We start from the raw sequence: 12,589 nt of genomic DNA, 5'->3' as shown, positions 1-12,589 counted from the left end.
CCACCTTTTCCGAGCAGGCGAGAAGCACCTCCGTGCTCACCCCCCGGGCCTGGGGGTGCCGGTCACTTGGCAAGGCCGGTGGCCTGGGGGCGGGTGATGCATAAACTAGCTGTGGGGGGGGGGCTCAGAGCCGGTCCTGGTCCTGGTCCTGGTCCTGGCCCGGCGGGGCGGGGTCGGCGGCGGCGGCCCGCAGGTGCAAGCGGCGGAGGGCGCGGGCCGCGGCTGCCGCCCCACGTGACGGCGAGAGGCGGCCCGGCCCGGCTCGGCTCGGGCGGCGGCGGGCAGGGGCTGCCGCCCATGGGGAGGAAGGGCAGCCCCCGGCCCCCGCCGGCCGCCCGCGCCCCGCTCCTGTGGGCGCTGCCCGAGGAGCTGCTGCTGCTCGTCTGCTCCTACCTGGACGCGCGCGCCCTGGGCCGGCTGGGGCAGGTCTGCCGGCGGCTGCGCGCCTTCACCGCGCGGGACCCGCTCTGGCGGCGCATCGCCCGCGGCTGCCTCAACTCCGGCTTCACCCGGCTCGGCGCCGACCTGTAAGCGCGGCCCGGCCCGGCCCGGCCCGGCCGCGGCGCGGGGAAAGGCCGGGGCGGCCGCGGCCTAGCTGGTTGCTAAGGGCCGGCGCGGTCGCTAAGGCGCAGCGGGGCGGGGGGCGCTCCGCCGCCGTAAGGGGGCTATTCCCGAAGCGCGGCTGCGCCCCAGGGCCCGGCCCGGCCGGGGCTGTCCTGGGGAGCGCCAGGCCCCCGCCACCTGCCGGTGGGGGAGGGGAGGAGCCCCCCCCCCGTGGCGAGCTTGAGCTTGAGCTGGGCTGGGGGGGGGGGTGGCTGAGTGGGCAGCCTGGCCACACGTGGAGTCCCCCCCGCAGTGTGTGTGTGTGTGTGTGTGTGTGTGTGTGTCCTAGCTCTGTGCTAGGCCCTGTACAGACCCGTGTAAAAATCCCATCTCTACCCTGAAAGTGTGTGTGTGTGTCCGTCCTCCTTGTGTGCTCGGCCCTGTACAGACCAGCGGTTTTTAAGTCCCGGCTGGACAAGGTCCTGGCTGGGATGACTTAGTGGGGGTTGATCCTGCTTGAAGCAGGGGGCTGGGCTAGATGACTTCCTGAGGTCCCTGCCAGCCCTGTGTTGCTATGATTTAATGTAAAGACCCCATCCCTACCCTGAAACTCTGTGTGTGTGCACGTGTGTGCGCGCGTGTGCGTGCGCGTGCACACACCCCTAGTCATGACATCACAGCCACCCCCTGCCCCCACATGTAGTAGTAGTAGTAATAGTACATGGGGCTCCTGAGAAATAGACCCTTCAGTTGCTTCAGAAGGGGAAAGGCCGGGCAGCAGGGAGAGGTAAGTAGGTTCCTGCACTGCTGATGTAGTTGTGAACACACATCTGCATGCAGCAGTCACACTGTTATGGGCCAGATGTTCTCCTTGCTCCCTGTGTGTAACCTCTGGCACTGTCCCCTGCTGCCATGTTTATAGTTTAATACTCATCCTTACCTCCCAACAAAACAGCCCTCTTTTTCTTGGTACTCCCTGAAAGGTTCAGTCAGTAGTAAAATTGACTGTACAGAAGGCTGTCAAGTTAAACTTGTTCCAAAGTGGTGTGAGAGCTAGCTTTGGCCAAACCAAAGACCGCATTAAAATAATAGTGCCACTTGCTCTTGAGTGTAGTTTGTAAGTACTTTGGGGCATGGCTTGTTTTCTTTCATGTGTCTTCATGGAGTGCTTTGCACTGTGGGGCTTTTGTCTTGATTGGGGCCTACAATGCTACTGGAATACAAATAATAATATAAACAACTATTCAGCTGAAGTGTTTGAAACTTCCACACTGTAGTACTAAAACCTACATGTAAGCAAAACTTAATTTGACTACCTACAAAGCAGAATCTAATTTTTTGTCCACACTGAAAAAATGCAGAAGGTAACCAAAGTACGTTCATAATAAATTGGGTTTTTTTGAATTCTCTTGCTTTTAATAAGCCAGGTGTAATTAGTAGCCAGTAAGGATACTTGTTTGTTTATATGCAAATCTTCATGTCTCGCATAGTGCTCATTTCATCTCGCCTATTCTCTGCCTGCAAATTCTTTAAAAGCTCAGTGTATCTAAGGTTTTACTCATGCAAATATTCCTTTGTAGTAAATGGGATTACTCGTGTGCATGAAATTACACATATGTATGTTTGCTGGATTAGGCCCATAAGGATGGGGAAGACCATATGTACTGCGAAACCCACAAGAGAGATCTGAGTTTTTGCTCTTATTTTTAACTAGCCATTTGTGGCCATCACAGAAATGACTCTTTAGAACTGCTGTACTGTAGGACCCATGGGGTTTTATGGGGTAGAAGCTTCTCAGGGCAGGAACTTCAGTGTCTTACTTGGCTGTAAAATTTGTAGCATATTTTCAGATTTGCCAACCTTTTTATGTACAGTATCAGAGAGGTTGCTGTGTTAGTCTGTAGCTTCGAGAACAACGGAAAGTCTTGTGGCACCTTTATAGACTAACAGATATTTTGGAGCATAAGCTTTCGTGGGCAAAGACCCGCTTCATCAGATGTGGTATTTAAAGAGTGGGGTCCCAGTAAGATGCTGACAATGGCTCACATCCCCCTGTCTGATCTGACTTGTTTTTTCCTCTTTTGATAAGTACTGTTGATACTGGGCCATTTCCACCTCGCTGAATAGACCCTGTCAGCTCTGGCCCTCCCTCTTACTGGGACCCCACTCTTTAAATACGCCTCTGAAACCACCCCCCCACTCATGCATCCAATGAAGTGGGTCTTCGCCCACGAAAGCTTATGCTTCAAAATATCTGTTAGTCTACAAGGTGCCACAAGACTACTTGTTCTTTTATGTACAATGACTTTTAATGGACATAGGGATCTGCCCACATGAAACAGTCTTCAGAATTGGAGCTGAGGACCTAAACATTGTTTGTTTCTCTTAAAAAATTTGTTAAGCTCCTTATGCAGTGTATGAAGTTCTGCCTTAAACAGCCACACAACATTTACTTTTCTTGTGTGGGTGTTGTAGCTATGTCGGTCCCAGGGTATTAGAGAGACAATATCTTTTCTTGGGCAATATCTTTTATTGGGTCAACTTCTGTTGAGGAAGAGGAAGAGGGATTGAAGCTTTTGAGTTTACAAAAAGCTGTTCTTTGGGTCTGTGAAAGCTTGAAAGCTTGTGTCTCTCTCACCAGCACAAGTTAGTTCAATAAAAAATACTACTTCACCCTTCTTTATCCCTTTAATTTACTTTCCTTATTACTCTTGGGACTCTAACCAATAGGAAAATAAATATCTTCAAAAATGATCACACTTCTTTTAAAAAACTTTTCCTAGTGAGCTATATAAGAATATTCCTGAATGAAAATCTATCCAAAGGCTAACGATCTTAGATCGTGGGAGGGGGATAAATGGAAATGTGGGAGGTTCCCACATACAGATTTTAAGATCAGAAGATATTATTAGGTGATATAACCTGACCTTTCGTATAACACAGGCCATAGACTTAAAGTCTCGGTCACTGTGAGCAGGATACAAACCTGTGGGGGGGAAAAAATCAACTGTTTTTCATGGATAACACCTTAACCACTCAGCCATCACTGTACTCTTTGCTCAGGCAATGCTCCCTTTGAAGTCTGCAGAAGTAAGGACTGTGGAGCAGCTGTGCATGGTGGCTGCTGGAATCTGTCTGCTCTGATATATTATTTTGTCTTCTGAGGAAATGAAGTTCTGTACTTTTTCATTAAGAATAAGGTGGTACAGTGCTGTTCTGGCTGCAGGAGGGATCGGGTGTACAGCAGAGCAGGTGCAACACAGTGGAATGTAGGCCAATAAACAGCTATAAAAAAGCTTCAGTAAGTTTTGGGGGTTAGAGGGATGTGAGTGGAGGATGTTTGTAAGTGGGGGCAAGGGGGTTTGAACCTGCGTAAACTTCCAGGGGTTTTGATGTTCTCTTAGATGCTCATTGGACAATTTCTTGGACAATTCTGGGGCATCTTTTTAAACATCTCTTTCAATACTTCTGCATGATGAATACTGTTTGAATGCTGACAGTGTGGCCAATGCTGTGTAAATGGAGGCACAGTGCTCGTCCTAGGGAGTTTACAATATACCAGAGCAGTGGTTTTCAGCCTGTGGGAACCCCGGGGCCTGCAGACTATGCCTAAGATTTCCAAAGGCAGCTGCTCCTCTGCTTGAATATTTTTAGGGTCTGCAAATGAAAAAAGGTCAAAATGCTGCACCAGATGACATTACAAACTGCTTGTGCAGCATCCTCAAGGAGGATCAGGTGGACTAAACAGCAGGTTTGAAAATAATGGAATCTGAAGAAGGGCAGGTTCATACCTTTACTCTTTTTTGAGGTAGATGAGCTGAGTGTTTTAGCATCTGCTGCTTGCAAATTTTCTGGATGGATCCTGCTGACTCTCTGCATGGAGATTAAAGATCTTCTAGCACTTCCTGAGTGAGAATTATTCTACGGTTCTTTGCCAAAAGCGCCATGCCTCTCTATGCCAGCTTGTTGCCTTCCTTCACCTCTGCAGTGCTGTGACAGTGTTGACTATCTCATATAAAGACACGTGGCGCAAAAGGGGGGGACCATAAATGCTCCATATAGTGGTGTCAATTGTCAAGATACCTAGTTGTCAAGCTTGCATCTGTACTTTACTGATATTGGATTAACTGATCTTCCGTGGCAGCTTTAAGCTGACTATCTTTTTTTCCTCTCTGCCTATCCCCTGGTCTTTGCGTGTGTCTAGAAGCCTGAGACTTGACATGTAGGGACAAGTGACTCTAAATAAGGAATAATGACAGTTTGGTAATTCTAGCTAGAATCTTGTTAGGTGGTTCAGTGGTTGTGAACTTACCTGTTAGAATAGGTGTTTAAACTAAACCATTGCAGGGTGAATGAAGAATAGTAACAGAGAGGAAGCTGTGCTAGTCTATACACTATCAAAACAAAAAGCAGTCAAGTAGCACTTCAAAGACTAGCAAAATAATTTATTAGGTGAGCTTTCGTGGGACAGACCCACTTCTTCAGACCACAGCCAGACCAGAACAGACTCAATATTTGAGGCACAGAGAACCAAAAACAGTAAGCAAGGAGGACAAATCAGAAAAAGATAATCAAGGTGAGCAAATCAGAGAGTGGAGGGGTGGGGGGCGGGGGAAGGTCAAGAATTAGATTGAGATTGAGACTTGGCTCAGTCTAATTCTTGACCTTCCCCCCCCACCCCTCCACTCTCTGATTTGCTCACCTTGATTATCTTTTTCTGATTTGTCCTCCTTGCTTACTGTTTTTGGTTCTCTGTGCCTCAAATATTGAGTCTGTTCTGGTCTGGCTGTGGTCTGAAGAAGTGGGTGTGTCCCACAAAAGCTCACCTAATAAATTATTTTGCTAGTCTTTGAAGTGCTACTTGACTGCTCATTGTTTTGAGGGTGAATGAAGTGATGATAAAGACCAAAGACAGTTGGGACATCTTTGTCTATTCTTCCCACTCTGCTGGCTAATGCCAGATTATTCTCTGGAAATCTGCCACTTTATTATTAAATTATATAAGTAATGGAGCTTCAGTCACATTCCTTGGAGAAGCAATTGGGAAGTGGGGGCAGCGTTGCCTAAAATTAAGGTTTTTATTTTGAAAGAATTTGCACAACCATGTCTACTAGGGGAAGTGGGCAAAGCCTGCTGGTGCCCTTTGCAGTAAATGTGTTGCACTGCACAGTTCTAGCCGATATCTCAATTGTTGGTCCCTGAAAGCAAAAGAAAAATACTCGTGTGGTACATTTATAATTCTGTGCTATTTTTCTTTCTATGTTATAGAAGTCCCGTTCGCTTTAGCTTTATGATTTGTTACTTCTGCTGTTAAATAATTTGTTATAAAAGATCTGCTAACACTATGCATGGGATGGAAGTAAATTTGTGTCTGAAATATGGAGTACCTTTGGTAATACATTTATTTTTTCTCTTCATTTTCTTAAAGGAATACTAACTTGAAAATGACATGTCTCTCAAAATGTTGTACCTTTCCGTATAACTGAAGGTTACTGTAATTGAAATATCTGAGGCAAATGTCTATTCTTGGTTTAGTTTGTACACTTCACTGTGGTGTGAACCTTTCATAGAGCAATGGCAATGAGAGACACCTCCCATCTCCTTTCGAAAGTGATTGTAAAATCATAAACATTGGCGACAGTGTGATGAAGTAACTGAAATGGACATTGAATTCATTCTTGGAAATCTAGATTTCATGTTGATTGTATCCATGATATTTGTGTCTGTCTGCATATTCATGCCCTCCACACACACACCAAAAAAAACACCAAACCCATGCTAAAATGGTTTAGTAACAGATTAAATGATACAAACTCAATCTCAGCCTTTAACTTTTTCACACAGCCTGTTGCTGCTGCTGAGTGGTGGTGTTTTAATGTAATGCACCATTAACAATCTCCTTCCCCACACTACCTCAGGTGAACATAGCTATTAGGAGATGTATGTTTAAGTGATGTTTCATATCCAGCATGTTAATTTAATCAAACAAGTGAGGAAAAATAAATTAGTTTCTCTTGAACAAAGTTCTGAATAAAATGACCCCTGAAAAAAATATAAAAGAACCTCACTAATTCACCCCCATTATCTCTTAAGAACTCTTGGGCCTGATTCAGGAAAACACTTCAGAATGGGCATGGCATTTATTTAAAACAAATAACAGGAAGCATTTCTTTACACAATGCTCAGTGAACCCATGGTAATCTTTACCAGAAGATGTTGTGAAGACCAAAAATATATCAGAATTAAAAAAAAAAAAAAAAATCTACATACATTCATGGGTCCATCGGGGCTATTACCCAGGATGGGCAGGGATGATATCCTTAGCCTCTCTGTGCCAGAAGCTGAAAATGGGTGATACTCAGCACACAGTAAGAAACAATCTAAGCTCCAGAAGAGTTTATAGTCTAGTAGATGAGGCTTGTTTGGACTGTCTTTTTAGGCTATAAGTTCTTTAGAGTTGTAGGGGGAAGGGAGGCAGAGGGCGGTGAAGTGACTTGCCCTTTGTTATCCTAGCTGGTCAGTGTCAGAGCCAAGAATAGAGCATGGGTCTCCATGCCCCAGTGCCTAGTTTTCTTGCTTTTGTTTATTAGCAAAGAACCAAGTCTGAGGACCCAATAATGTATTTTATAGAAAGGGAGAGAAAAGCAAAGTAAACAGTGGCATAAACTTAGTTCCTCTTTCTTATAAAGGAATTTAAGCAGGCAAGTGTGCTTTGTGATGTATCAATAGTTAATATAAAAATGATATTGGAAACATTCTGCTGCACATGTATCTCTTTCCCATCCCTCATTCCTGCCTTAGTCATTGGAGATGTCACTTGCTCTCCAGTTTAGCTTAATAGATTATTTTCATGGACAACTTTATTAAGATCTTGTTTAGCAGTTTCTCTGAGTTAATAAAAGTAGAGTTCACTTTACATTTATGTTTGCTCTTTTAAAAAAGAAAAGCAAACACCGGCAAGAGCAGGAAATAGCTGAACAGTGAAAGTATAGTCTGTAGAAATATAAACTGCATTAATTGCAGGAGTCGTCTCACTGAGGGATGTGGGGTGGAGAAGCAAAGTTTCTTTATCTCCCTTCAAACCTTGTAATGCAGAAGTTTGCGTTTTTCTGGCTTTCAAGTCCAGAAATGAAGCAAGTGCTGCTACTCCTGTTAAGCCTAGAAGCATGGCATGGAGTTATCTTGCCACTGTGTGCTTGAAAACTCACAGTGGGCAGGAAATGCTGCTTGTTGTCTTCTCTCTCCCCTCTCTCAACACCTTTGAAACGATGTAGTGAACAACACACAAATCTGTCAGGAGAGCTTCCTGGTCTGTAAATTACTCCCACTGTGTGGGGCACATATTGAGATGGTTTTTCATAAGCTCTTCAGGCTGCAGTGGTGAAGAACTTTTGTGTAGATCACGGCTTAAAAAAATGTACGCAGCACTTACTAGCCCAGCACTAAGCCCACTGATCAGAGTGACCTATGTCACTATGCTGCTGCAGTTTAAAGGTGCTGTTCACTGCATCTCATTGTGACAAATTGCAATTCAGCTTTTTATTTAATACCTTTCAAAAGAATACACTACTGGGGCTGGTTAGCCTGCAGAAAATACCTTCACACGTTCATAGTACTTCTCTGTTATTTTGTTAAGGCTGTGTCTCAAGAAGTTTTAAGCTCCTGTCAAAGGAAAAATCCTGCGGCAGCTTTAGCTGTGAGGCCACACTTTATGCCCCCGTAACAGGGAACGGTTCTGCATGTGAAGGGAGATGGACTGGACAGGTCTGTCCATATCCTGATTTCAGTGATGCTTATTAAGGAGCTGGCAGCTTTGAGCAAGGGTCTGTCTCTGCCTTTACTTACATACAGAACCAAGCACAAGGCCCTGATCGTGACCGAGGCCTCTGGATGCTGCACTAATACAGATTTAATAATAATGATTGTAAATGACGGACAGAGTGGAAAGATATGTTGTGGCATCTGTGAGTGAAAGCCCTCCGTTCTGTTGCTGCCTGCTTCTATTTTCTGATGTTTACATTGCCCCCAGGGCTCTCTTCCATTTCAGAATTCTCACCTTTCTTAGCTATTTGAATCGATAACAAATAGAAAAAAGGAAACAGCGTCCCAAGCATAAACTAACTGTGAGTCAGGCAGTAACAGGAGAGAGGTGGAATTTGTCTACTGGAAGAGCTATTTATATAGCAAGTAGGTTTGTTGAAGATAGCAAAAGGGGCATCTAGTATAACTAGCTCTTCTCTCTTGGCTGTTCATTGGTGGCCAATGACTTCATGGGTCTCGGTCAAGTCCCTGGTGGACAGGTGTCTGGATCACACAAACATAATTGGGCCCCTTGTTAGCAGTCTCAACTGGGAGGCCCAGGACAGAATGGGTCTTAAGGAGATGGAGGTTCAAACTCTTTGTGTGGTTCCTCCAGATAAAGTTTGAGGCTGCTTGGTGATGGCCAGTGTACAGAACAGTTCATCTTTGGAATAGAAAGAGGAGAGGCAGGATTTCCCTCTGTTGTGTCACCTTTTGTCAACACCAAAAGAGAAATGTAGCCAACCTATTGTTGCATCTTTGTTACTGCACATATGTGGATGGAAGTTTGTGACAAAAAATAGCCAGCAATTTTGGGAGTGTGCATAGTTATTGAGAGGGACAGTCCGGGCAGCTGGGAAAAAGCTAGAGGCCATCACATCTTCTGTTAGTGTCTGTTCTGCTCAGCACTGTTATTTCAGCTCCGTCAGAATTACAGAAAACTGTAGGACACTCAATAAGAGGATGAAAGATCTTGGAGTTACCGAGGTACCTTTCACGACTGCAGAAGAGTGTGTGGTTACCTGGGATCACCAAACACTGCTGGAAAGGAAACATTTGGAGGAAACTTATTCCCTCTTGACGGAGTGATATTTTTTGAGGGGGCTTGGAGCCGTCACTGCAGGGGTGGCCTGGGATTGCCAGGGACTGACCCATTCCCTCACTTCAGCAGCTGGGAAGTATGGCCCATAAGGGATATTGTATTTCTTCTGGTAACTCTGCCAAGAAAGAGAGGAAATCCATAACTTGAGCAGAATATTTAACCTTTTTGGTGTGTGTATGTGTGTGTGTGTGAGGGGGTGAGGTCAGAAGGGGGAAATGAAAATCTTTTACGGTGGCTTTGTCAAGATTATTTTATCCTGGAAATCTAATGGGCAATAAGAAAATGTTCATTTTCTTTTTCTAATAACCTAACAACCACCTTGTCTCCTTATATGGGATTTTCAATTCTGCGCACACCTGATGGAAGAGTGAGTCTGCTGTGCTTAAATACTATATAGCAAGCTTCAGGGTTTTGGGAGTGGGTTTGTTAGTCTAGGTGGCTGCTGGTTAAAGGCATCCAGGTATCTTTTGATGTGTCGTGTTTTGTAAGTTGTAGTTAGTGCGCATGGTTCTGAAGCATTGTAGCTACTGCACCTTGGGCCGTGGTCTCTTCAGAATTAGCAAGTTAAAGATTTGATTCTGCTTGCCTTATTTTACTGGCTCAATGGTGTGTACACTTTTTATGCACGTAGTATATATTGTTGCAGCTGCAAGTGCTTGTGCAGTCAAAGGACATGTGATCAGACATGTAATTAATCTGACAGTACATTGATGAAAGTCCAAAGTCATCATAGATCAAATCTTCCTGTGGAGGGTTAGTTGATTATTGTTGAAGGGCTTCATAGCAGAAGGATGCTCTTAGCGATCATGCTAAATGAGATGCCGTAATCTTTTTAAATTATGAAGAAATACCGTTGTTCAAACTTGGTGTGTTTTTTAAAAGAATTGAGAGATGTTTTTAGTGAGCTGTTTGTCCGAGTGTTTGCCTTTGGCACAACTGTGTTGGCCTCATTGGAATGTGTTGGGAGTAACCCCCAACACCAAGGGTTGCTAGCTGCTGGAGAGAGGACAGCATTTCAATATGGAATATAAGAGAGTGATGGGATTTAAACTACTGTTCGTTTCTTAGACTTGTGCTTGCCTGCACTTGAAAGCTATCACTGTCTAATTTTTGTTGCACCTGTGTTTGCAAAAATCATAAGACTGGCCATACTGCATCAGACCGATGGTCTGTAAGAACGTACCGTAATATTCATACTGGATCAAATCAAAGGTCCATCTAGCCCAGCATCCCGTCTTCCAACAGTGGCTAATGCCATGTGCCCCAGAGGGAATGAACAGAACAGGGAACCATCGAGAGATCCGTTCCCTGTTGCCCATTCCCAGCTTCTGGCAAACTGAAGCGAGGGACACCATCCCTGACCGTCGTGGCTAGTAACCATTGATGGACCTCTCCTGCAGGAACTTACCTAATTCTCTTTTGAACTTGTGGTGGAGGATTCCATATGCTTTCAGGCAATATGCTTTTGAATATGACAACTGGAATATGCTTATGAAAAGTAACTCGTGAGAGATCATTGGAAAAGTTACAGTCTACTGAATATGATTTCTCCATTTGCATGCATGTATCATCTTTGTGGATCAAGTTAGAAATATGGAGTATAAACCTGTGTTAGTAATGTAGTCATATTAAATGAGGGCCATTCATGGTACTTCATGGCTGTAATGATTCATCAGCAAGGGGACAGTGAAGGTTTGCTTTGTTGCTGATCTGTGGCTTAGCCCATGAAGTGTGGAGGCAAGGGTCTTGAAGAGACATAGAATCGTAGAACAGCGTTTAGCAAACTTTTTAGGTAGGGCCTCACTTTTCATCCCAGCAATTAGGAGGGCCCCCACAACCTGTCTAATGTAATCCAAATGGACAGAAATTTTGGTTCTGGTCATTCATTCATTATATATATATATATATCTATATATATATCTATATATCTCTATATCTATATCTATCTATCTATATATATATATATAGATATATAGATATATATATATATATATAAATACAAAAATCCTTTGGCATGTCTAAGAGAATAAGTGTATAGAATGTACAGACTTTATTAATTGGTATGTAAATGTGAATACACGTGTAAAAACAATAACATATTTCAACAGTTTTAATTAGATGGATGAGCCTGACCCCAGCAGCCAATTGTGCTGTGCCCCACCTTATGAAATTTCACATCCCACTGAAAGAGTTTTGCCCCTGCTTTGTGCATCCCATCATAGGAGATAAGAGTTGGAACAAAATTCATCAGATCATCTAGTCCAGCCTACTGCTCAAAGCAGGAGCACCTCCAACTAAATCATCAGCCAGGGCTTTGTCAAGCCTGGCCTTTAAACCTCTAGGGATGGAGGTTTCACCACTTCCCTACACAATCCATTCCATTGCTTCACCATCTCCTAGTGACATACTTTTTCCTAATTTTCACCCTATATCTTCCCATTGTACCACAAGACCTGGGTTCCTTGTTCTGTCCTCTGCCACCACTGAGACAGCCTGGCTACATTCTGTTTGGAATCCCCCTTCAGCTAATTAAAGGCTGCTATCAAATACCACCTCATTCATCTTTTCTGCAGGCTAAATAAGCCCACTTCCCTCAGCCGCTCCTCATAAGTCACATGACCCAACCTCCTAATCATTTTCACTGCCCTCTGTTGGACTCTCTCCAATTTGTCTACATCCTTTCTCTAGTGGCAGGGCGCCCAAATTGGACTCTGTATTCTAGGTGGCCTCGCCAGTGCTAATGCAGCCCAAGATGCCATTAGCCGCCTTGGCAACAAGAGCACACTGACTCATATTCAGCTTCACATCTGCTGTAATCTCCAGGTCCTTTTCTGTAGAACTGCTGCATAGCCATGTGTCCCGCATCCTATGGCAGTGCTTGGGATTCTTCCATCCTAAGTGTAGGACGCTGAACTTGTCCTTGTTGAACCTCATCAGAGGTCTTTTGGCCGAATTCTCCAAGTTGTCTGTCACTCTGGACGCTATCCCTACCTTCCAGTTTATTTACGTCTTCTGCCTTGCTTAGAGTTATCCCTGAACTTGCTGAAGGTGTAAACCATCCCATCATCCAGATCATTAATGAAGATGTTGAACAAAACTGGTTCCAGGCCTACCCCAGGGGGCATTCTGCTTGAAATCAGTTGC

At 44.6% G+C, this 12,589-nt stretch overlaps 1 protein-coding gene across 1 annotated transcript in view; it reads left to right on the top strand.

The window, feature by feature from the left end:
• The first annotated feature begins 234 nt into the window (after positions 1 to 234).
• Positions 235 to 12,589, top strand: part of FBXW4 (F-box and WD repeat domain containing 4) — a 91,840-nt gene continuing 79,485 nt past the window's right edge. The window contains exon 1 of the mRNA XM_074999301.1: positions 235 to 527. Within this exon, the coding sequence (XP_074855402.1) occupies positions 298 to 527 (230 nt within the window). The 5' untranslated portion in view covers positions 235 to 297. The remainder of the gene's footprint in view (positions 528 to 12,589) is intronic.

Source organism: Carettochelys insculpta, chromosome 7 (assembly GCF_033958435.1).
Source record: "Carettochelys insculpta isolate YL-2023 chromosome 7, ASM3395843v1, whole genome shotgun sequence".
Taxonomy (NCBI): domain Eukaryota; kingdom Metazoa; phylum Chordata; order Testudines; family Carettochelyidae; genus Carettochelys; species Carettochelys insculpta.
Note: the sequence above shows the minus strand (reverse complement) of the source record. Positions and strands in the feature narration are given on the sequence as shown.